Source organism: Enhydra lutris, unplaced genomic scaffold, assembly GCF_002288905.1.
Source record: "Enhydra lutris kenyoni isolate GAN:26980312 unplaced genomic scaffold, ASM228890v2 scaffoldscaffold10, whole genome shotgun sequence".
NCBI lineage: Eukaryota > Metazoa > Chordata > Mammalia > Carnivora > Mustelidae > Enhydra > Enhydra lutris.
Window position 1 is genome coordinate 43,123,469 of NW_019154094.1, and position 25,306 is coordinate 43,148,774.

At 42.8% G+C, this 25,306-nt stretch overlaps 1 protein-coding gene across 4 annotated transcripts in view; it reads left to right on the forward strand.

Annotated features, from left to right (window-relative positions):
* LOC111144207 (tRNA splicing endonuclease subunit 2) overlaps positions 1 to 25,306 on the forward strand; it is a 42,187-nt gene that overhangs the window by 15,677 nt on the left and 1,204 nt on the right. For 2 of the 4 annotated variants that reach the window (XR_002640370.1, XR_002640371.1), the window contains exons 5-12: positions 2,765 to 3,293; positions 4,536 to 4,613; positions 10,871 to 10,921; positions 13,402 to 13,540; positions 20,992 to 21,028; positions 21,783 to 21,894; positions 22,998 to 23,087; positions 24,061 to 24,194. Coding sequence is in view for 1 of the 4 variants with exons in the window: in XM_022498418.1 (XP_022354126.1) it covers positions 2,765 to 3,293; positions 4,536 to 4,613; positions 10,871 to 10,921; positions 13,402 to 13,540; positions 20,992 to 21,028; positions 21,783 to 21,894; positions 22,998 to 23,087; positions 24,061 to 24,120 (1,096 nt within the window). In the remaining 3 variants the exon portion in view is untranslated. Of the gene's footprint in view, positions 1 to 2,764; positions 3,294 to 4,535; positions 4,614 to 10,870; positions 10,922 to 13,401; positions 13,541 to 20,991; positions 21,029 to 21,782; positions 21,895 to 22,997; positions 23,088 to 24,060; positions 24,953 to 25,249; positions 25,263 to 25,306 lie in introns of those variants that run through there. The other 2 variants (XR_002640372.1, XM_022498418.1) reach the window with 2 other exon arrangements.

Consider the following 25,306-nt stretch of genomic DNA (forward strand, 5'->3'; position numbering starts at 1 on the left):
CAAGGCCATAGAGACAGAAGAAGCAGAGGCGTATTCAGATGCTACACCCTTGTGCAGTCGGGTGGCCCTGAAGTGGGTTTGCTTTTCACCAGTCTCTTCATTGCTGCTAATCATAGCTGCCACCTTTTCCCCCTGCCACTCTCTCCCTTATGTCGCCTGACTTTTACTTTTCTCTTCCTGCTGCTTCTCCAGCAGTGTCCGGGGTTAATCGCAGCAGGACTTGGCTTTTTCAGGCATTGTCAGCCAATGAGAAGACACCTGCTCTGTGACTCATATGCCATATGTCTTAGTCATTTGTGTATCTGGCTTGTTTGCATCACCAGTCTTGCTCAGAGGCTTTCTCCCACATGCTTTTGCAGCCACGCTCTCATTTGAGCTTCCACAAAATGAGCATCTGAGGTCATAATGAGGCAGGAATGCAGGTGTGATTTTGGTTTTTTGCAGAAGAGCAAACAGTTATAGGGGTGCTAAGTGCTTTAGCTCGGAATCACATGAAAGAGCCAACTCCCGAACCGAGATCTGGTGCAGCACTTGTCCCCACAGAGCTGTCCCGCTCTCAAAAAGCAGTTAATTAAGTTGTACACTTCCATTCATTAAAAATGTTATTTGTGTTTTGTAATGTAATATGTGTAAGTCAAAATGATTTTATTTTTCAAGTCTCCCCCTAAAAAGCCCACAAGCATATAGCAACAAATATTTATAGAATACTTACTGTGTGCTGAGCATTGTCCGTGTCTTGTCTCCTTTAATCCTTGCAACAAATCCATCATGTCAGTATGGTTCACTCCTGGTTTACAGAGGAGGAGCTGAGCCTTTCAAGGGTCGGGTAGCTAGTACGGGAACATGATGGAATGAGAGTTTGAACTCGTATCTGCCTTGACCACCCTATTGCAGAGATCAGAGCCTCTCTCCTTCTCTGCGTGCTCTTTCTCTCTCTCAAGTTCAGATCTTTTGCTCAAAGGGGCAATAGTTGAACCTTACATCAGTGGTTCTTTCACATATTTTGAGTCAAGGAATTTGATGAAAGTTGGGGATCCCTTCCCCAGAAAGATATGTTGACACAAAAATTTGTGTTCAAATAAAGGAGATTCATAAATCCACAAAGCCTATCAAGCCAGTACTATAGGTGGCACGAAGAGCAAAGATTCTTTTTGAGATCTCTAAAATGAAAGTTCTTTTAACTGTATGCAACAGTGGCCATACTTTTCACACAGGTGAGAAGACACCCTGCCATTGTATGAGCAGCTACATTTTTTATTCTGATTATTAATAGTAATACATAACCCCTTTTTGCAGTAGTTGTCTCGTTACCCCTACTTACAGGTGGGGGAACAACCACAGAGAAGTTAAGTAATAGGTTTTGTCACGCATTTATAAGTCAAAGAGTCTGGCTAATGTTCATGCATACAATTGTGGTGTCTACCCTGCTTCTTCTTAGATGCAGGTGTAGCCTTGCTAGGTTTTACTCTTTAAATCTAAGATACAGTTCCCAGTATATAGGAAGGTGTACTCATCCCTATGTAGGATAGACAGGGTGTGGACAGTTTGGCGATTCCTCTGGGGAATCAGGGTTAAGCAGCCACAAATCTTAAAATATAGCAGAGGCCAGCTTCCTTGTTCAGTTGCGTACGAGATGCCACAGTTTACAAACTGTGACATATTCAGCCATCCATATGCAAAGCAAAATACTTAAGGTGAAGAGTAAAATTACCTCTGTCTTCCCACAAACCATGTGGTCGTAGGTGGTTTCCAGGCCAACGGTTGTAGGTAGAGGCAAAAAGTGCTTGAGTTAGGGCACCTGGGTGGTCAGATGGTTAAGTGTCTACCTTCAACTCAGGTCATGGTCCCAGGGTCCTGGGATCTAGGCCCTCATAGGGCTCCCAGCTTAGCTGGGAATTGCTTCTACCTCTTCTTCTGTTCCCCGGCTTGTGCTTTTTCGCTGTCAAATAAATAAATAAAATCTAGGAAAAAGAAAAAAAGTGCTGGAGTTTCACATTGCCTTTAGCTCCCGCTGATGAGATTTCCAGTATGGCAGCCTGACTCTGCGTGGAGGCATCGCAGCAGCAGCATCAGGCCGGGCGTCTCACTGGGGCAGAACCCTATTTTCTCACCTGTGACTTTTTATAACGTGGAAAGTGTTCGGGGTTGCCTTTACATTTGAGGAACGAAGCAGATATTCCTCATCAAACTGTACCTCAAAAGTTATTATGAGAGAAAGCGCCCTTTCTGCTAGGATGCTTGGCCATATGTATCCTTTCTTGCCGTACGCAGTGAAGACCTTAGTAGGTACTGTGAAAAATATTTACTGAAGTTCTCATTTTGCATTCCAGTGCCGAGCAAAGACTCTGTATACTGTGAGTGGGATATTTTTCTGAAAATGTTGTGATATCCAAAATTGAGAATAATGTAAAGGAAATCCTGAGAGAACATAGCCATATTCTCTTTGTAGTCACCTAAATCATTTGGCCAACCAGTTTTAAATTACATACATATTCATACTTGGTCAAACTGGAGTCAAGTTTTTTTTTCAAAGTAAGAAAATTAAATCAAGCTCTAATCAAAACAAAAATAACACATGCTTATTGCAGAACAGTTAGAAAACACACACACAAAAAAAGTATAAAGAAAACATTTACCTATAGCCCTCTACTGAGAAAAACTGCTATAAACGCTTTGACATGCTATGAACCCATCTCTTCTGCATGCCGTGTTGTGTTTTGAATATTGAAATTCAAGCGCTACTAACAGTATTTGCATCTTGCAGGTATCAGCATCGTGTGGAGTGGGCCGCAGAGCTCATGCGAGGACAAGGGCAGGAGGAGAGTACAGTGCAGAGAATCCTCCAGGATTATACAAAACCACTCGAGCATCCTGGTATAAAAAGGAAAGAAGGTCAATGGCACGATGAGAACTCTGAAACGACTTCCAAAATGGAAGTTACCGCAGATAGAGAGGAACCTTCTGTGATGAATGGGGACTCAGGAAAGTCAGTTGACATGGACGGTCCCAGCAAGCCATCAGACAACCTGCAGCAGGGCCCTGGGCCTGACCCGCTCGCTCCCAACGGCGTGGGTGAACCTGTGGCGGAGGTGGCCAAGCCACAGCACCGCCTCCTGCCCCGAGTTTCTTGTGGCAAAGAAGGTGTCCTCCTCCCCCTATCTGACACTCAGCCTGGAGACGGGAGCCAACCCACAGGTCTCTGTGCCGGCGAGAGGGTGCCTGGTGATGAGTACGTGCTGGTGGAGGAAGATGTGTATGATGAGAGCGAGAAGGAATGTGCCCCAAGTGAAGAAGTAAGTATGGCCGGCCTTGAACAACAGGGGTTCAGACTGCATGAAACCACTTATACACACAAGGATTGGTGTGCAGGCTTTTGTTTTTTTGGTTTTGGGGGCTTTTTTTGATAAATACAGTACAATACTGTAAATGTATTTTCTCTGCCATGTGACTTTTTAAAATATTTTTTTCTCTAGCTTTATTATAAGAATGCAGCATATAACACATATGTAAAATACATGATAATCAGCCATTTATAATTGTTGGTAAGGCTTCCAGTCAACAGTAGGCTATTAGTAGTTAATTTTGGGGGGAGTCAGAGATTATATATAGATTTTCTGTGGCTGGAAGTCAGATCCCCTAGCCCCTGTGTTGTCCAAAGATCAACTGAAGAAGAAAATTACTCACTTCCTCCAGAGCCATAAGTTTCTGGCCCATAGCAGATGTGGGCTAACCAGGATGCCCCTTACTCAGAAATGGTAACAGGCCCATATTAAGTGCCCAGGGCATGTGAGAGGTGGTGAGACCCTCTGGGAGAACCAGCAGGCACTGGATCCCAGCCCTGGTGGCCCAGTAGCTGTGAGAGTTATTTCTCCTAAAACCTCAAAGTTTGTGAATAACTTAACTTTAAAAAAAAAAGAAAGTGCAAATTAAAGCATGTATAATAATATTCTTTCCCTTGGGTGGGAAAAAAAGAAGTGCTGTAGTAATTACACATAGTCTTGAGTGCAGCTGTGGTGCAGGGAGTCTCGGGTATGGAGGTCAGCCAGCACAGGAGAAACACTGGAAAGCTCAAGAGCACCCCCCTGCCCCCTACCGAGGGATGCATAGTCAGAGTCGGTTGCCCTAGAATTATCTGTAATAGCTAAAATGAGCAAATCTAATGGCTAAGTTGTATGTGAAACACCTGTTTGAAGAAATTTTATCTAGCCTTTAGAATAGGGTTAATGGAGCCTGATAAGCTAGGCCCACCCTTCTGAGTTGCAAGTGGGTGAAAAGAAGTACTTAAATTTGACCAAGGAAAAGATCACAACCGTGGGAAAATTTCATGGGGAACATAGAGAGGAAACAAATCAAAATATTAATAATAGAAACCTAAAACTTCTTTTTCCACATCATAATAAAAAAATATTTTTAACAGTATTAATCCAATAAATGTAAATCTGTGAAATTTGTAAGAAAAATGTTTTAAAATGCAATCCGCTCTATGTAATATGTAGTGCTTCTGTTTGTTCTGTATGTATTTTATTTCTTTTCAGTTGGCACCAAAAAGGAGATTAGTATGCAGAAGAAATCCATATAGGATCTTGGAGTATTTGCAGCTTAGCTTAGAAGAGGTATGTTTCCTGCGTGTTACCTTTTCAGCTCTTGGTCTCAGGGCCCGGACAACCTGTAATGGGGTCCACTTGTAAATGCAATTCTGTATGTAATTCAGTAACTATATAATTCAGTAACTGAGAATTCAGTAACTGAACTTTACAAATAGGTATTGTAATAACTATAGGCACCTTCCAAAGTAGGTCTGCCTAAATTTCACTCCTTAACCTTCATTTCATCAGGTCTAAGATCTTGGGGGTCCTTCCTATATCATGAGATACAGCTTATATACCATACCATTCACCCATTTAAAGTGTACAGTTCATGGTTTTTAGTGTTTCATAGTTTCACCAGCTTTTAATAAGCCAAGATGTGTGCTTCAAGTCATGTCATGGCTGCTAATTATATAAATGGATTCTAGGTATTTCCTTCTGCAAAATTACTAATACATGTCTCTTAATGGAATAGCTACATTCCCAAAAGTTAGCTAAAAGTGACTTTCTAAAAACAGCATCATAAATTTTCCCTCTGATTTGGAGTTCCTCTATCCTGTGTTCATTTGTTCAGTCCCTCCTCCTTTGCTTATGTTTACACTGTGCACAGAAATGTCCTTTTTGCCCTGGAGAACTGCACCCCTTCCTCAATCTCATGTGCTTCCTCTCCCAGAATGCTCCTGCTTGTCTTGGATAGCTCTCGCAGTCGCTAGCACTGTTCTTGGTAGAGATGAAGGTCTCAGGAAGTGCTTGTTGAATGTGTCCACATTGGTAACTTTGTGGGTGCATTCACAGAGAAGTAGTTGTATCTCCATGTTTTCTGGATTTCCTCGTCTATACTTCTTTCCTTGCAATGAGACCAAACAGACTGTGGGACCCAGGAATGATGTTTGGAATTATTTACTACGTCTCCTTTTTCTACAAATGCACCAGCTGAATCTGTTGTAGAAGACAGTAACCACTAGCCATGTGTGACTATTTAATTTAAAAGTGAGCGAAATGCAGAATTCTGTTTCTCAGTTGTGCCAGCTACATTTCAAACACTCAGCAGCCACAGGAGGATAGTGGTGACTGTATTGGACAGCACAGGTGTAGAACATTGTCACCATAGGAAGTTCTGCTGGACAACACTGTAGATTCCCCTTCTCTAGGTGCTTGAGCTCTCTGGGCCTTGATTTCTTCTCTGTATAATGAGGGTTGTTATGTAATGCCTTGTTCATAAGATCTTCTGGGAATTAACTACACCATGTAATGGGCTCAGCACAGTGCCTGATACATAGTAAGTGCTCAGTAAGCGTTAGTGCCTGCTTTTCTTGTTGTTATCATCATTATTAAATTACTTGTAAAAGCTATTAAGTAGCTAGTTAGAACCTTTTCTTTTGCAATCAGTATTTTGCAGAAATGTTCACTGGGTACTTACTCTGTGCTGGGCACTGGGCTAAGTACTAACAATACAGAAATAAACAGAATATGGCTCTGGTCCTAAAGATGGCCCAGAAATAATTACATTCCATATGGTCTGTAGATTGTGCCAGTGTTGCTTCTCTGGTATCCTTGTACCCAATGTCTGATGTCTATCAAGTGCTTAATAATTTCATTTGTTAAATGGGGGCATTCAGGGTGTGGAATTTGCACAGAAACTGGTGGAGTCCAAAAGGACGTGAACTAGCTGGAAAGCCTTCATGGAGTTGGTGATATCTGTAGATGTGAAAAGATAAATAATGTATTGCCATTTGGACACTGGACAGCATAGACTCCTTCATGCAGCTCAGCCCTGGATGACAACATAGGAGGGCTAGATCATGAGGGCGTATCTACAAGTATCGACCAGGGTTCTGACCCGGTCTTGGCAGTGCTGGGGCACTGCAGTGGCCATGTCAGGGAAGGGCAGGTACTGGAGCCGGCATCAGTAGGAGACTGCTGGAGGGTTGAGGAGGAGGCGGCAGCAATAGGCAGAGAGGGCATTTGGTGTCAGCCTCGCTGTTCCAGGAGGTGACTGGTTGTGTTCCAGGCGATGCTTTTTACTGACAAAAAAAGGTGTCACTGTCTGCTGCTGTCTCCCAAACACTCCTGAAGAAAGACAAGAGTAATGGGAGGTAGATGAGGTTGCTCTGCATTCTTGGAAGCTGCTTGGTTCCTGAGGACATTCCACAGAGGTCTTGCAGTTTTCGGGGAATGTGCGATTAAACCTCGCTCTGCCTCAGTTCTGTTTTGGCAGATTGCCTCTGAATGAATCACCCATGTTTGGTGCACCACTTATACAGTTTAATGTGTTTCCATAAATGTCCATCAGGAATACAGGCAGCCCTTCTCTGGTGATTCAGAGCAGTTTTTTCTAGAGCTTAGGAATGATAATACCACAGCTGACTTAAAGATCTGTCTCTTAGAGATCTGTTACTGAGAACTGTTTTTCCATTATAACACTTTGGGACCCAGCTAGATTTAGTGAAGACATTAAAACCATCATTAAACTCTTCGCTCCACTTTTGCTTTGATAGTAAAGCTTACTAATGAGATCTCAAGGGACATAATCACCTACCTCCCCAGACTTCCCCCCGTCTTCTGATGATTTAATTCTAAATAAAGCCAACTCAGTTGAATTAAGATCCATTCCATCTGTAATAAGTGCCTATGAGCAGTTTGTGTACATTCATAAAAACCATTTATTTTAGGCCAATAAATATTAATGAGGCATTGGTTTCATCAGTTCTTAGGAACATTTGTTTACTGATAATGGAAAGTTTCTGAAGAACTTAAATTCTAACAAATACTGGGAAGGAGTCTCTTGCTTGGCAAGGAGAGGCTTGAACTTTTCCAGGCTACAGTATCTAAACAGTTTTTTATAAAAGGAGGGGAAACTAAAATGAATTGAGCAGTTAGGTACTTTGCATAGACTTTAAAATTTTTATGAGACTTCATCTCATTAAATCTTTTTTTTTTTAAGATTTTATTTATTTATTTGACAAAGATCACAAGTAGGCAGAGAGGCAGGCAGAGAGAGGAGGAAGCAGGCTCCCTGCTAAGCAGAGAGCCCAATGCGGCGCTCGATCCCAGGACCCTGAGATCATGACCTGAGCTGAAGGCAGAGGCTTAACCCACTGAGCCACCCAGGTGCCCCTCATTAAATCTTTAATAAGGCGTTTTCAGCCCCATTTTGTCAGTGAGGAAGGAGAGCTTAAGTGATACTTGCAGGGGGCTTGCTGTTAATGAAGATTTCAGCCCAGCTCTGCCACATCCCAGAGTTCATCCTCCCTGTTTTCCCGTTCTGAACCAAGAAGTGATGGCTGGGAGACGTCGAAAGGAGAAGCACTTGACTGTTGGAGAACCCAGGTTCGTCCCCTCCAGGCAACTTCTGACCACCATTTGTGTGCATCCAAGAAACAGTGGTACTCTGCGTTAGAGAGTGGTGTGCCACAGGAAGACCAAAGGTCAAAGTAAGATTGTCGGACACCTGGGAAGGCTGTCAGGTAGCTGCAAGGGGCTGTGGGGCATGCAGCATCCACATGAGGAGAAAGGAGCTGGAGAGCCAGGCCTGCAAAGACCTGCTCTCGTTGACTCCGGCAGTGTCATAAACGGGGTCGATTCTCTCAGCACAGGCACAGAGCAAACGCCATGTGTTAGACCCTCTCCTGAGCCAGGGGAACAGCAGGCAGAGTTTCTGCTCTCACAGAGTTGACTTTTGAGCTGGAGAGACGCATATAAGAAAGATCTTTTCAGACAAATGTGTTCTGGGTTGCCGGGGTGGCTCAGTGGGTTAAGCCTCTGCCTTCCGCTCAGGTCATGATCTCAGGGTTCTGGGATCGAGCCCCACGTCAGGTCCTCTGCTCAGTGAGGAGCCTGCTTCCCCCCTCTCTCTGCCTGCCTCTCTGCCTACTTGTGATCTCTCTCTGTCAAATAAATAAATAAAATCTTTTAAAAAAATAAGTGTGTTTTGAAGAAGATGATCAGGATGGGGGTTGCTTAACAAGGGTGGAGGGGAAGACCTCTCCAAGAAGTGACGTTTGCGTCTGGGGCAGAATGTGCCAGATACTGGAGTAGCACTTACAAAGGTAAAGGCAAGAATGAGCTTGCTGTGTTCAGGGGCAGACATGGAGCCAACATGACCAGAAGGAGTAGTGGTCAGATCTCCAAGGAACTGGAGGCTGTGGGAAGCAACATGCCATAAAGCCATTTGGAGGGTTTTAGACGTGGGAGCCACGTGACCTTCATGTGGGGAAAAGATGACTCCAGCTACTATGGAGAATGCATGGAGCAGAAAGGCCTTTGAGAAGTCCAGGCAGGGAGTGGCGGCTGGGACCCAGAGAAGCGGGGTCACCTGCATCTTTAGAGAAGCTCTAGGTTTAGATCAGAGTGGAACTAAAGTGGTAGTTCTCAAGCCACTTTACTCTATTAAAAATTATTGACGATCCCAGGAACATCTTTATGTGGGTTATATCTGTCACTGTTTGCCAAACTAAATTAAAACACAATTTTAAAATTTGTTCTTTAATTCATTTTAAGATAATGATGATAAATCCTTTATACATTAACATAAAATTTTATGAAAAATAACTACATTCTTATAAAAACAGAACAAATTCAGTGAGAAGAATGGCAGTTTTCCCCTTCTGCCAGTTGCTTGAAGGTCTGGCTTTATAGAAGTCAGCTGGATGCCCACATCTGCTTCTTTATTCAGTCTGTTGTGACACCACGTGTCTTAGAGCCTCTGGAGAGAATGAGCAGGAACAAGGCAAATAATGTGTTCTTATCATGAAGCAGTTTTGGCCTGAAGACCTCCTGAAAGGGTCTCGGGGACTTCAGGATCCCCAGACCTCACTTTGAGAACCACTGTTGTAAAGAGAAATGCCATGAGATAGGAGAAAAGGACATGGGGTGGGCTCAGGCAATTCCTGGGGATCACAGAAGTATTTCCTTAGTAAACCTTATCGCTACTTGAAACCCCCTACACCTCCTTGGCCTGTGCTCACCTAAGTCCTCTTGTGGTTTGTTGCTGTGTGTGCTGGGGCAGTGAAGAAGTACGCTTGGTGAGCACCAGTCATCGGTACCATGCTGTTGAACAGAAATGCGTAGGCTTGGGGCGGGGGACTGCATCTCTGTCGCCACACTGTGTAAGAAGGCCCTCATCCGTGCCAGGTAGAGGCAGCAGAATGGTTTTCGTTTGGTTATAATCTTCTGTCCTCATATTTATAAAGAAAGTACTCCAGTTTTACTGATAACCACCATTTAGCCACTAGGACACACCACTCTCGTATAAGTCTGTTCAGGTGTAAACATGGATCCTATCCCCATCTACAAGTATACTGAACAGTGCTTGCTGGCATCAGTGTTTGGCATGTCTTACTTTCATCAGAAAGCAATTGGGGCACCTGGCTGGCTCAGTTGGTGTAAAGTATATGACTCTTGATCTCAGGGTTGGGAGATCGAACCCCACGTTGAGTGTAGAGATTATTTAAAAAAATAAACATTTTTTTTTTAAAAGCTATTTTGGGGCTCCAGAGTGGCTCATTCTGTTAAGTGTCTGCCTTCAGCTCAGGTTGTGTCCCCAGGGTTCCAGGATCAAGTCCTGAATCCTGCTCCCTGCTCAGTGGGGAACCTGTTTGTCCCTCTGCCTCTCCCCCTGCTTGTGCTCACTTTCTTTCCATCAAATAAATAAGATCTTTAAAAAAAAAAAAAGGCTATTTTAATTTCCATCTAAGTGTGATTTTACTCAACTACAGCTGACTTTGCTTTTCCTCCTGCCTCCCCATGCAAGTAAAACATTACTATATAATGAACTTCATGGAAAGTTAGGGATTACTTAATGGGAAATCACTTTACAAGCAAGGGTGACTGAAAAACTCATGTTTTGTTATGCAAGCCAAATTTAAACTGCCCACTTTCACAAATTTCTATGTATTTCATCCTGTAAATTTTTTTTCTTGGTTTAATATGGTTATTTCATTTTGCAGAGGAAAATCTAATGAGGAAAGGTTTCTATTATTACAGCTATTTACATCATTTTTCAGTTTAGCTATATGGTTTTTAAGGGGAAAATACATGGAAAATACACAAATGCTTTGTTTTTTACTGATTTTTAATCAGTTTGTGACTTTCATATCTTCTTAGACTTTTTTAATCCTTAAAATTTGCATGAACCATATATGTTTAAAATATGTGATCATTTTTTGAAGGTGATTTAAGGACATTAATTTATACTTGAGGTAAAGAAAAATCAATCTGTAAAATAATTTCTCAAGAATGTGGGATAGTTTCTAATGGACATTTTCTGCTTGCTCTGTTTTTAGGCCTTTTTCCTGGTCTATGCTCTGGGATGTCTGAGTATTTACTATGAGAAGGTAAAATGTTATATTTAAATAAAATCCGCTTAAATTTTTCCTGGTGTTAAAAGCAGGCTGTAGTAATTTTCATTGCTGTAATACAAACTTACCTACCTTCACTGAATGAAATTGGAGTTAAATTTTTTCTCTAGGTTTAGGCTTTGGGCTCTGAATTGTGATTTTTTAGGGTGAGGGTAAGATTTTATTTATTTATTTTAGAGACTACAAGTTTGAGCAGGGGGAGGGGAGAGAGAATCCCAAGCAGACTTCATGCCAAGTGTGGAGCCTAGTGTGGGGCTTGATCTCACCACCCTGAGATCATGACCTGAGCCAAAGTCAAGAGTGAGATGCTTAACTGACTCAGCCACCCAGGCACCCCCTGAATTGTGATTATTAAGACAGAAGCCAGGTTTGACTCTTTCAGATTGAATTTCATTCCCAGATGCTAGGAGAAGAACAATATCTTAGATAATGATCAGGAAATTGGATCAGAACAGTACTAAAAATTACAATTGCCAGTGTTCAGTGCCTCCTTTGGTAAAAGCTATGTGTTGGGTACCTTACAGGCAGTACTTCTGATCCTTGCCTCTGGCTCGTAAGAATTCTACAGATAAGGTAACTGAGGCTCAGAGGAAGTAAGTAACTCAGCCAGGGTCACACAGCTAGTCTGGTTAGAATTAATACTTGAAGCTATGTGAAGGTATCTCCAAACCTGTGATTGTGTACTGTAGCCTGCTGCCCTCAGAAGAAAGTTCCACGAGAAGCTGATACCATTGCTTACCTTCTTGTAGAGACCTTGGGGGTCTGGGCACACAGGTAGAAACGGAGACTTCACTGTACATTTTTATGCTTTGTGAATTTGGACCATGTGAATATAATATCTATTCCAAATAATTCCAATGAATTAAAAAGAGAAGGGTTAGCAAAGCAATAAATAGAATGGGGAAAGCATATTTTGTTTTGTTCTTGGGAGTGCATAATTTTATCATTCATCAAATTCCAATTATATAAATTATTTTCAAGAGTATTCCAGTAGTTTGAAATGGGTGATGTTTGATGTTTGATGGGTGACTCATTTTCCCAGATGGTGGCCATTCTTTTTTTTTTTTTTTTTTTTTTAAAGATTTTATTTATTTATTTGACAGAGATCACAAGTAGGCAGAGAGAGAGGAGGAAGCAGGCTCCCTGCCGAGCAGAGAGCCCGATGCGGGGCTCAGTCCCAGGACCCTGGGATCATGACCTGAGCCGAAGGCAGAGGCTTTAACCCACTGAGCCACCCAGGTGCCCCCCAGATGGTGGCCATTCTTAACCCACCTTACCTCCTCTCCTGGGCCTTAGTTGAAATTCTTGAGAATCTTCCACTGCTACCTAGAATCTTCAGCCTCTGTAACATGATGGGCTCTCCATACTGGCAGTTCAGCCTTCCTTATGAGACTGTTGCTTATTACGGGAGTGCTGAGTGTTTCCTTGCTTTGGAATTTAAAAGCCACACATGTATGGAGTTTCTACCTTAGGAACAATTAAAAGAAGAAGAAGGAGCAAAAGAAAGGAAGAAAAATACTGTATTTCATATTTATGGATTTAAAATCTCAGGCTGAGACAAACTGAGCAGGTTTCATTGACTGAGCCTTAAACCATCCGGAGAATTAAATGTTCCCGGAACCAAGCCATTCTCCATCTCTTCATATCCTCTGTTAGGAACAGAATTCTCTTTAAAGCAGTCGCATTATTCATTTGTGCCATGAGATAAATTCTCTAGTTCCAAAGACTAAATGGGGCATCTTTTTTTTAAGCTTTTACAAAATTATGTTTTGGTTTCCTGAATGTGGCCTGAAATACAGTAGCTACTCAACTTGGGTCAGTGAAATGTTTGGGACATCCTGCCCTCCAGCTTTGGTGGACTTGTCGCCCTCAAGCACCTGACACTTGCTCACTCCTCTCCCTGGAGTGTTCTTATGCAGCACCCACTGCCACCCCCAGTCCCCCCGCTGCCCCAGGATCCCCCCATCCCAGCCACCCCCAGTCCCCCCTGTTGCCCCTGGTCCCCCCCCACCGCCCCCTTCCACTTGGCTGCTTCCGCCTCATCTCAGACGTTGCTGTTGCATGGCGACCCCTCCCAGAGCAGTGCTCTCTGATGGAAGTGAATATAAACCTCAGACAGGAACTACATGCTTCATTTTAAATTTTCTGGTAGCCGCATTGAAGGGGTTAAAAGAAAAAAAGTCTTATTATTTACAGAGTTTCTTGAACTCAAGTATCATTCTTGTGTTCCTACCAAGTCTTTGAAATTCGGTGTGTATTTTCCACCTGAGGCCCATCTCCCTTCTGGCCTGTGTCTGGTGCTGCCACACTGGGCAGCACAGGCCTAGATTCTCCGTTAAGTCCCTTGGTCATGGGTGCTGTGTGTGTTTACTGCCGGTACAGATGTCAGTTCACTGGCTTGATGACGAGCAAATACATACATAATAATGCCCTTTTTTTTCTTTCACCAACATTAGGAGCCTTTAACAATCCTGAAGCTCTGGAAAGCTTTCACTGCAGTTCAGCCCACATTCAGGACTACATACATGGCATACCATTACTTCCGAAGCAAGGGCTGGGTTCCCAAAGTGGGACTTAAGTATGGGACAGATTTATGTAAGTACTTCCTGAATCGGTAGAATGCTGGTTCTCAGGGTGAAAGCTGAATTGGTAATAAGTGCTGTTGCTGGTTTTTTCCTAAAATGATACCTTCATTTTGGCTTAGATAAAAATATTTGGGTTGGGGTGGAGGGTTTGTCCAGAAGGAATGAAAAGGAAGTCTAAGAGGAAAGCCTGGAGATAGAAGCCTGTAGCCCAAGTATTCAGGTTTTCTTCTCACTTGCTCTGTAATCTGAGAATATCCCCCATTCCCCTCCTCTCATTAGCCATGTGATTGTGTGATACAGGGCAGTCCCTTATCCTCTAGGCCTCAGTTGTCTCATCTGGCAAGTGAGAATGATCATACAATCCTAATAATCGCACCGATGCTTTGTTGACCACTTACTATGTGTCAAGCATTTTAAAATTCATTATCTCATTTAATCCCTAAAGCAATCTTATGCAACTGATACTCTTATTATTTAATTTTTTTTTCTGATTATGGTTGTGAGAGAATGGGTCATTTGCCCCTAATAGTTTCCAGGGTCAGCAACTTAACAGAGCTTGGCTTTGAATTCTGAAGCCCAGGCTCTTAGAAACTGCCTCCTCTTATCTTGAAGGAAGGATTCTGGACCAGATGAGCACTTCAGTCAACAGATAATTACTGAGAGTCTTCTATGGGCCAGGTGTTCTTAGGGGCCAGGAATGCAGAGGTGAATGAGACTAACACAAAGCTGCCTTGATGGAGCTGCTTGCATTCTGGCTGGGGAGACAAATAAGCCAATAAGTAAATGTATAATGTAATTTCAGGGGCTATTACATTCTAAGAAAAATAAACCAGAGTAAAGGGATAGAAAGTGAAGGAAATTAGTTAGGAAAAGACTCTGAAAAGATGTGACCACAAACAAAAATGTGACCACAGTGAGGGAACAGGTCACTTGAGAATCTGGGGAAGAACAGGGTAGGCACAAAGTGAACAGCAAGTGCAAAGTCCCTCAGGCAGGAATGAGCTCGGTCAATCTCAGGAACAAGGTAAAGACAGGGCGTCTAGAACTTAGAGATCCCAGGGAAGAGTGAAGAACATAGTAGGCACAAGGTAAAGAACAAGCACAAAAGCCCTGAGGCAGGCAAGTCTCAGGAACAGCGTAAAGACAGTGTTTAGAATTTGGAGATCCCAGGGGGAGAGTGACGTGAGGTGATATCTTTAAGTTGGGCTGACACAGAGCATGTAGGGCCTGGTTGTTTTTCTGGTGATTGGAAGTCTTGGGAGATTTTGAGCAAAGAAGTGACTTGAAATGAACAGGACCCTCTGTCGTCTCTGTTACTAATGGACAGTGGGGTGGGTCAGGGACAAAAATGAAGCAGAGAGACTTAATTAGGAAAACTGAGCCCAACTAGCCCTGCAGACAGATTGGATGTCAGAATTTCATTTAAGAGGAATCAGGGATAATGCCTGCATACCTGGAAAATGATTCTAGAGCACAGGAATGCCTTCAGATATAAATTTGGAGTTGTCATTAATGCAAGCAGCTCTCAAAGCCGCAGGCCCAGGTGAGTGGACGTAGGTCCTGGGGCCCCTTCCAGCACTTGTTTCACTGCTAAGTCCCTCAAACTCATTTTCTACATCTGCTAAGTGAGGGTGCTTCCTGGATGTTTTCAGAATTATGAGGCTCAAATAAAAATGTCAAGCTCTTTGAGAAATCTTCTGAGAAGTCATGGCCCTGAGGTCTTGTGAGCTGTGTCATATACTTGTTTCATGTGTTCTGAGCCTTTTTTGCCTTTTTTTTTTTTTAACACACAAAGCCAATTCCATCTTTTAAATTTTAAATGCTCTAAGATTGTGCTTAACCTGAAATCATAGGATAGTCTTCAGGAGACCCCAGCATAAAATACTGTGTTTGTAGATTGGTGTGTTTTTCTGATCAAGAGTCCACCTCTTTCATTAAATTCTTTAGTGGGGAAGGAGGGTGTCAGCAGTCCAAAATAAAGGTTAAGGATTTCCTAATCCTCTAAGATAAATGGCTTCTTTTGTTTCTTCCATGCCTGGATTTCAGGTACAGATACACTGACTTAGGGTTAGCACACAAATGACCAGGATTAGCTTGAGATTAGCTTGCTGGGTTTCCACATAATTGTGTTGGCCACAGTTCACGATGCTTAAATAAGTTATGTGCCTGTTTTATTTTCCTTCATTGGCTTCCCACCCTGTTCTCCTTTTCATTCTCCTGTAAGAATAGCCGTTTGGTGCAAACGCCTGGCAGGTCTTCCTCAGCTTTCTCATTGTATGAGTGAAACTTGAGTTAGAATTTTCCAGTCAACAAGGCTGCCCGGATACTTTCAGAGATGGCATGGGGCTAGTCAAAAGAGCTCTTTGGCCTCACAGCCAGCTTTTCTTCTTTACTGTGTGGCTTCAGGCAAGTTACTTCATCTCTCTGAGTGTCCATTTGCTCATCATATAACATGGATAACACCATCTTTACAAAAAATAAAAAATTGCAGGGGAAAGGGGCCTTTGTTGACTGCCTTCTAAGCATACCTGAGGTACACTCATGTATGATGACTGATGTATTTTCAATACTAAGCCATATTTGTGAAGAGTTTTTTTTTATTTTTTTAATTAAATTTTAAAAATTTAAATTAAATTTTTTTTTTAAGATTTTATTTATTTATTTGACAGAGAGAGAGAGACAGCAAGAGACTGGGGGTGGGGGGAATGGGAGAGGGAGAAGCTGGCTTCCCACTGAGCAGGGAACCTGATGGAGGGCTCAATCCCAGGATCCTGGGATCTTGACCTGAGCCAAAGGCAGAGGCTTAAAGACTGAGCCACTGAGGCGCCCCTGAAGAGTCATTTTTAAAACAAATCGCCTAATAGGGATGGTTGAAAGGACAGATTTTTTTTTTTTTTTTTTAAAGAAATGAAACAACTGTTATTTCCCGACTCCCTGGAGGCCTTTGCCACAGCTGGGTCATATCATGTACTTTGAGCTGCTTGTATAATTAATGTGAGACCAGGTTTCTGGAACAGCAGCAACATGAGGGGTGTCTTCACATTTCCTGCTTTAGCAGGGGTTCACAAGCAGTGCTAGCCTGGGATAAGAGGAACAGCTTCTTGGGGCGCCTGGCTGGCTCAGCTGGTAGAACGTGCAACTCTTGATCTCGGGGTTGTAAGTTGAAACCCCACATTGGGTGTAGATATTACTTAAAAATAAAATCTTTTTAAAAAAAGAAAAGAAAAGAGAAACAGCTTCCTAAGCTTTTCCTCTGCTCTAGGCACAGGCGCTTAGTGCCTGATGTTTTTTAACAATAATATTATTTTAATTTTAAGGGCCAGTGACCAAATCACACATACCCTAGAGCTGTCAACACAGGTTAAGCTCAGGACATCCCCTCATAACTATTGTTTCTGCTTATAGAGGTAATGACCCATGACAAAGGGCCATTATGAAATTCACATCTTATCAGGAAACTCTTCCCTTGAATAAATCTTGTCAATCCCTTTTCATTCCAGAAGCAGTACTCGGAACAAATGATATGGATCTCAAATTGAGTGCAACTGCAGAGCTACTTGACCTTGATCACCCACTGGTGAAAACCAGATTAGAAACCAAGTGGGAGCCTTTCCTTATATTCCCCTCCCAAAGGTTCCCACAGTTGCTGGCTCTCATGGTGACCCAGCACCTTGCCTTGGTGCTTTTCTTCCCTCATCTTATTTAATCTTAATACTCCTGTGAGGCATATGGCATTCACTTCCTTTTATATGACACTGGGGAAATTATAGTTTAGAAGGGTCAAGGAAGTTGCCAGGGGTCCCCCAGCAAGTAAGTGTGGAGGTTCGCTCCGTCTGGGTCCAAGCTCCATGTGCTTCCACCACACCAGACTGCTGCTGCCGGCCAGAAAGCTGAAAACCAGCTCCAGGTGTATATTTTTCTCTGACACATGCAGCTACTGGTTGATGTGACTGACTTAAGATCTAGTTACTCCTAAGCCTCCCTCCCACCTTGACTGAGTTGGGTCATGTAATTTCATAGCTGCCTATGAATTAGAAGTTGCAAGACAAGTGGAATGATGGGAGACATTAGAAGCCAGCAGAGTACCAGGTTCCCAGAGACCAGAAGAGCCCTCCCTAGTCATGACACCCATCTCAGAGGCTGATAATTGGTTCTGCGTCCAGGAAGAGGCATCAGAGCAGCTCCTCTGTACTCACCACAAACAAAGAGCTGTGTCTTCTTCCCATGTCTTGGTTCTTTCCTAAACCACTCTCTTGGCTTATTTTTCCAGTTAAACATTGTAAATATTTTTTTTTAATTTTATTTATTTGACAGAGAGATCATAGGTACGCAGAGCGGCAAGCAGAGAGAGAGGAGGAAGCAGGCTCCCTACTGAACAGAGCACCTGATGTGGGGCTCCATCCCAGGACACTGAGATCATGACCTGAGGCGAAGGCAGAGGCTTAACCCACTGAGTCACCCAGGCGCCCTACATTTTAAATATTTTTATTAACATTTTCCACATCTGCTCACACAACCCATAGTATTTCTACATGCAACCCATGAGAATAGGGACATTCTCCTACATAACTATAATACCGTGCAATACCTGAGAGAAATCAGAACTTAGAGTATCATCAAAATACCAGAAAACTTAAATTTCTCTCTGTTGTCCCCAAAATGTCTTTTGCAGCTATGGGGATTTTGTTGTTGTTTTAATGCAGGCTCTACTCATAGTTCATGTATCACATCTGGTGTTAGGTTTCTCTTTTATTTTTCTAGGGTTGCCATAAGAGATTACCAAAGTCTGGGGGTGCTTAAAACAAAAGAAATTCATTTCCTCACAGCTCTGGAGGCTGGAAGTCTGCTGGGCAGTAGGGGACATTGATCCCTTGCGTCATCAGCGGCTAGTGGCACTGGGCGTCCCTCGGATTATGGTGGCATCACTCCAATCTCTGCAAAGAGCCTTTTCCAAAGAAGGCCATCTCCCAGATTCCAAGGATTAGGACATGAATGTATCTTTTGGGGGCCACCATTCACCCCACCACAGCCTCTTTAGCTTTTTTTAAATCTCTAACAGTTTCTCTACCTTGTTTGGTTTTCATGACTTTTTATTTTTGAAGAGTCCTAGAGGATATCCCTCTACATTTTAGATATGTTTGTTTCCTCACGATTAGACTCCGGCTCACATTCTTTGGCTTGCGTCGGTGCTATGGGTATTGTACCCTGTCAGGAGGTACTTAATGTCAGGCTGTCCCACTGTTGATGATACTAAGTTTGATTAGTTGGATAAAGTGACCATTATCAGATGTCCATTGTAAAATTGCATATTTCCTTTTGTAATTAACAAGGAATGTGTAGGATGAGACTGTGCATATCTGCATCCCCAATAATTATAATGGTTGCCCAAGTTGGTTTTTGCCCTGATCATTTTCTAATTCTGTCATTCCTTCCACATGCCATGTCTGGCTTACATTTATAAGGAGGAGCTTTCTCTTTTCCCCATTCTCTCAGACTTCGTTTTTGAATGCCCAGGATTTCTTAGACTTCGAAAGTTTTCATCTTTCTGCTTGAGAGGCATTTTTGTAAAACGATTTTATTGTTCACTCTGAAGACACTGTCATCATTATGAATATTATCCCAGGTAGCATTTTGAACCCTCACTTTATGCCAGCCACTGTGCCAACACCTCTATCTTCAATTACTACCCCCAGATTTTATAAGAAGGAGATTGAAACACAAGGTGTTGTCATTTGGTCTTGACACTAAAAAGACTTGAACCTGGGTCTGTCTGATGCCACTGTTCATGCTTGTAACTTGTAAGCTATACCACCAACCTTATCAGTCATCTGAAATGACCTGACTTAGGGGTGGAGGCTGCTTTCCAGCTATGTAATGTTCTAGTGTCCCAGAAGCACGTTAGAGATGTGTGCCTGATCGTAAGTAACGGTATCTGAGTGCTGGAAAAGATCTCAGTTGCCCCTTGTTCTTCATGTTGCAATTTTGGAAACTGAGGCTCAGAGATGTTAGTAACTTGCTTGAAGTCATACAACCGTGAGTGGCAGAAACCCGGCAGGCAGCAAAACTCCTGAATTCAAATTCATTCCAGTACATGGTTTCCTTCCCTACACCACATCTCAGAAAGCTGAGGATTGTATGTTAGGGTATTTACTTAAATTTGTCCCCTTACACGCAGTGAGTTTGAGCTGACTTGCCAAATCCTTTAACTATAATTTAAATAGGAAATATCATAGTAAGAAGGAAACATGACCCTAGTAAATGTAGTCTAGGTGAAGGGTTGCTGTAATGTCCATGGGCCTACGGGTTACTACTCATGCTGTCAAGTTGGCTCTGAGCTTGCTGAGCCTAAGGGAAATGTGATTAGCTACAGTACTGGCATGGCCAAAAAAGAAAATTTTCTCCATTTCTCAAAGGATAAAAAGCTTTCCTGCATTGATTTTGCACTGGGGATAGTCACAAGCTTATAGATATAATTGTGTATTAGTAAAGATAAATTTTATACCTGTAGTTACATATAAACCCCAGATCTCAGAGGCTTAACAACAGAAGTTAATTTTGCATGTGCAATCCGAAAACTGGTGTCTCTGAGTGGGGGTGCAGATCAACTCCCAAAGGTGCTTCAGGAGTCTCGCCTTCTTCCTTACGGCTCTGTGGTCTTCACCACATGGCTTTGAAGGTCATCTTCAAAAAGAAATAAGTACAGGCTTGGTACCTGGCAGGGTCTTATGGGCCAGCCTGGCTGCCTGGGAGACTAAGAGAAATGATCTAGCCATGTGCCTAGAAAGAGAGGAAATGAGTTTGATAAACAGACTTGCCACAGACTTTGTGCCTCTGAAGGGTTCCCTATGCAGTTCAAGATTCTCCGGGTCAGAGTCCTTGCCCCGGGCTCTTGTGGGCACTGGCTGTTGACCTCCACAGATTGACTTAGTAGGGCAGACTCATCTCCAAATTACCTGTATGATTACGTGACTGTTTTCCCCACCTGACTGAATTTCTTAAAAAGTAGTGATGATTCTTACTCATCTCTAGCACCAAAACTCCAGCCAGCTTGTACCTGGCTGGAGTAGCTCAGACACTTTGAATTACTTTGATTTGAAATTAATAACAAAATATTGGTCAACATTATATGTACTTCGCATGTTTAACATAATTTCACATTCTCACTCTGGAAGAGTATAAGACAAGAGGCAAGACCAAAATCACTTGCATTTGAATTTGGATTTCATTTGTGAGGGAGGGTGAGATAAAATTGTTAGGATCCTGGCCACAGATTTGCTTTACTAATTGCTTTTTGTTCCAGGGGAAGAAAACAGTTTGGGTTTTAAAAATAGATCACGGGGCATATTGCAGATTACCCATATACAGATAATTGGGTATTTATATCTCTTTAGAGAAGAGAAAATGCCAGTAATAAGATTTTGATTTCAAGTGGTTATACATTTTCTTTCTTTTTCTTTGCAGTGTTGTATCGAAAAGGCCCTCCATTTTACCATGCAAGGTTTGGAGTGATTTTTAAATAAGTTTATCGTTTGAAGGAACAGGAGGAAATTTGTCTTCCAGTGTAATTTTCAATGCCACAGAAACTATTACAGTCGCGTTTCTCTTGACCTATTAGGAATAGATGCTCTAAATCTGTGCCTTATACATTAACATTGTTGTACTATATGTAAAATAATGAATAGGTTATGACAAATGTGTTGTATGTAGTGTTACACTTTTAGTTAATCTATTGCAGTAATTGTTCGTCTTAATATCAGTGAGTGTTAGTATCTAAACAGTTAAGTGAATTCATGGCTTTCTTTTTTTCTTTTTAAGATTTTTGTTTATTTATTTGACAGAGAGAGGGAGAGATCACAAGCAGGCAGAGCAGCAGGCAGAGAAAGGGGGAAAGTAGGCTCCCTGCTGAGCAGAGAGCCCGATGTGGGGCTTGATCTCAGGACCCTGAGATCATGACCTGAGCTGAAGGCAGAGCCTTTAACCCACTGAGCCACCCAGGCACCCCGAATTCATGGCTTTCTTATTGGAAGAAATATTTCCGTTCTCTCCTTGTCAGTGTTGAGATGAGCCTGAAAGTTTTTAATGTAAAGCAAACGTTTTCATTAATACTTTTCCCAGTAACTTGCAAGGACATTTAGGATTAGATGATGTATGTTTTATTTTCTGTATTTTTGTACTTGGTAGAATAAGCATTATCCATTTAAAGAGGTTGATTTCATGCTGTTTATTTTTATAACGCCTTCTGTGTCTTCCAGTTACTCTGTCATTATTGAGTTGGTCGATGACCATTTTGAGGGCTCTCTTCGCAGACCTTTCAGTTGGAGGTCACTGGCTGCCTTGAGCAGAGTTTCAGTTAATGTCTCCAAGGTAACAACATCAGCTTTAGCATTCACGTGTCCCTTAAAATGGTTGGATTTTTTTTTTTTTATTAAATGTAATAAAATCATAGAAGTCTCTGTAGGAACTTCACACCTGCCAGCGAGAAGGGGCTAGAAGCTGACCTCCTCTCACATTCCCTGCCATCACCCACTCGTGCTCAGCTCCAAGAATTGAGCTTCAAAGCTTCCTGTAGTGATTGATGTAGGTGGGCCTTGCCTTCCTTCCCAGAGGTGCTGTCAGCACATGCTCAACAGTCACTCACACACATTCACAAGGGAGTCAAAACATCGGTAAATTTCAGAGCTAGCAGATCTCTTGAAGAGAAAGGAAGGATATTAATATTTATGGCTAAACACTGTATGTGTTTTCTCACCACCATGTTGTTATCCTCATCCCTAAGGGTGAGGAATCAATCAGAATCAGATCCTGAGTGACAAAGCCAAGATCACACAGCTTATACGCAGAATTGGGATTTAAACCCGCAGTCATCCGACTGCCTGGCTTGTGTTCTGCTGGATTCTGCTGTCATCAAGATAGGTGGGAAATTTCATCTTACACCAGGACTACTAAGGATGAAAGCTTTGTGTGTAATCTGTCATCCAAAAGTTTGCTAACTGAACACAGATTGTGAACCCCCTCTGGCTGTGCCCCAGTGCTCTTGGAGGCACGGTGGCAGGGGAGACCAGAAGGTCCAGCAGAGGCCAGGTGGAAACTATCTTGAGTCCAGGTTAAGTTGCTTATGCATGGCCTATAAAAAGCAACTTTGTCTGTTAGAAATAGGGAGTCTATACTGCTTTTAGTACTTTTAGACCCACTTTATGGGACTTGTAGCATATATTTAATATTTTAAATACTGTGTTTATAATCCATATATTTGCTTTATTTGCATTCTCTTGCCATGTCAACAATGACTAAATGGCAGGTCCTTAGTCTAGCTCTCGGGTCCAGTCATGTTCCTAGGAGGAAATCGATGTGCTTTGTGAGTTTCCAAGAGCGCACGACGGGAGGGAACGGAGCCTGCCTGCATTTCCTGCACCCAAATTTATGTTGTTATTGTGTGGAATGTGGACATTTTCTTCATCTCTCAATAGGAACTGATGCTGTGCTATTTGATTAAACCCTCTACCATGACTGACAAAGAGATGGAGTCCCCAGAATGTATGAAACAAATTAAAGTTCAGGTAGGTAAACTCAGAGACAGACTCATGGCATCCCAAAGATTCTGTCCACCATATTGTGTCCTCTGGAACATGTGGTCCCAAGAAAAAAAATGAAAACCATCTTTCCTTGGTAACAGGAAGCCCCCGCAGAGGCCCTCTCCCTGCTGAGCCCACTCTCACTCCCCCGTAATTCCTGCTGCCACTTTATCTGCTGTGTCATTTGGCTTCGGTCCCCACCATCTAGCCGATGCCGCTTTTACAGACAGCCTGGGACCTCCTAGCCTCCCCCAGGTCTCAGTCCCAGAAACTAAAGTGGTGCTGCTAACTCACTCCCCGCCTTGAACTTCTTATCTGGCTTCTGAGTCTACTGGCAGGTGTTTCTCCACCATGGCGGCCATCCTGTTACCCAGTATTAGTGACTATTTCTGCCCCTCGCGCTTCCTGTGACTGTTCCCCCACATCCAGCATATTGTCGGTTTTCTTTGTCTCTCACCTTACACCCTTTCTTGTTCGCACTGCTCTGTCCCGCTGCAGCCTTGCCAGCCAGCCTCCCCAGTGCCCGTGCCTCATCTGAGCAGTTTGCCCCGCTCGCACCCCCTAGGTTAGCTGTTCTTCGCGTGCCAGCCCAGCCCACTGCTCCCTTCTCAGTGCTGGCCTGGATATACCAGCATGGTTTCAGAGCTGGTTCTAATGGTAAAGGCTCACTTTCATACTGGCACTCCTGTTGCTGAAATGTGCTAATGGAATACCACTGCCAACACAAGTTTAGCTTTTAAAATCTTGGTGTGATTACGGTAGACGGTATTTGCATGGAAGGTGTGTATTGCTGCCTTCCCCTTAGCCCCAGGTGTTTCAGTGACAAGGAATGGGAGTGGATATCATCATTCTATAGACGGTTCTTTGTGAAATGTTGCTGTGATCCCACACACCTAGCATGTTCTTTCATTTCTGTTCTTGAAATTTTTAGTCACCTTTTTATTTTCATTGGTTACAGGAGGTGATTCTAAGCCGTTGGGTTTCTTCACGAGAGAGGAGTGACCAAGATGAACTTTAACAATTCAACCTCAGAATTCTACTTTATCAGCAAATGCTATTCAGTCTCCTACAGTAAGCCAAGTTCAGTGTGAGGTAGAGTCCTCTTATTATAATCACCTGATTATTGAAAACTTTTAAAGGGCATAGCAGTCCCAGCACCAAGAAGCAGTTAGTATTTTACAAGATAAGATTACACAGGGGAGAAAAAAGAGCCCCGTGCTGGCCTCAGATTCTGTCCTTGGGTCAGTAACTGACTCCCGCATGATACTGAGCAGCTCGTCTGTGGGCCGGGGTCCTCATCTATTCAGTAAGCAGGTGCGACTAGATGAGTCCCAAGAGGACTCTTCCGGCAGCAAGGAAATTCTGTTACTCTCTGATTTTACTTGAAAATGACAGTAGTTTACATTTATGTGGCACAGTACAGTTTCCCAAACACTCGTACACGTGCATCTCTTGTAACTCACCTCCAGGCTGTTCCTGAGAGAGTGCCGGAGAGATTTGGGGATTGTAAGGCTCTGTATTCTGTTATGTTAAAGGGAACTAATAATGTGTATCTCACCTTATCTAAGAACCTGAACCAATTACTCAAACGCTTAAAAATCCGTTTAATATCTGTCAAGGATTTCCGTGTCATAAAGCCTTTAAAACCTAATCTTTAGCTCTCCGCGAACTCACTGATGGACATGCTTGTGTATAGTACACAACAGTATTGTACAGTATTAAAGAAAAATTGCATCGTGCTTCAGTGAACTTGCTATAAAATTTTTAAAATGTAGTGAAATAATGTATGGAGTTACATAATGAATGCAGTTAGCATTTGGTAAAACACAATAAACCAAGCCTTTTTCAAATCGCTTGCGTACCATTGAAGGTTTGCAGGGTGGCGGCGGGGGTGGAGGGGCAGATGAGCAGGGGAGAGGCCAGTATTGGTGTGAGGGAAACAAATGTCAGATTCGTCCCATGTCCAAATTCAAGACACTGGCAGACAGTCTTCTCCTTGGCACTAAATATCCCAGTAGTGGATGGTACGAGCTGGAAGCTGAGAGATGACTAAGATGGGAATCTGTGTGCATTCCTCTGGCGCTGCCAGCAGCCTGAGATGCTGCTTGTAGTTGCGTGTGTTAACGCGGTGCTTCTGTTCACGGCAGGATCCTGTTCCCTCACACGAGAATCATTGTATCTGCACGGCCTCCGTTTTAAAGATT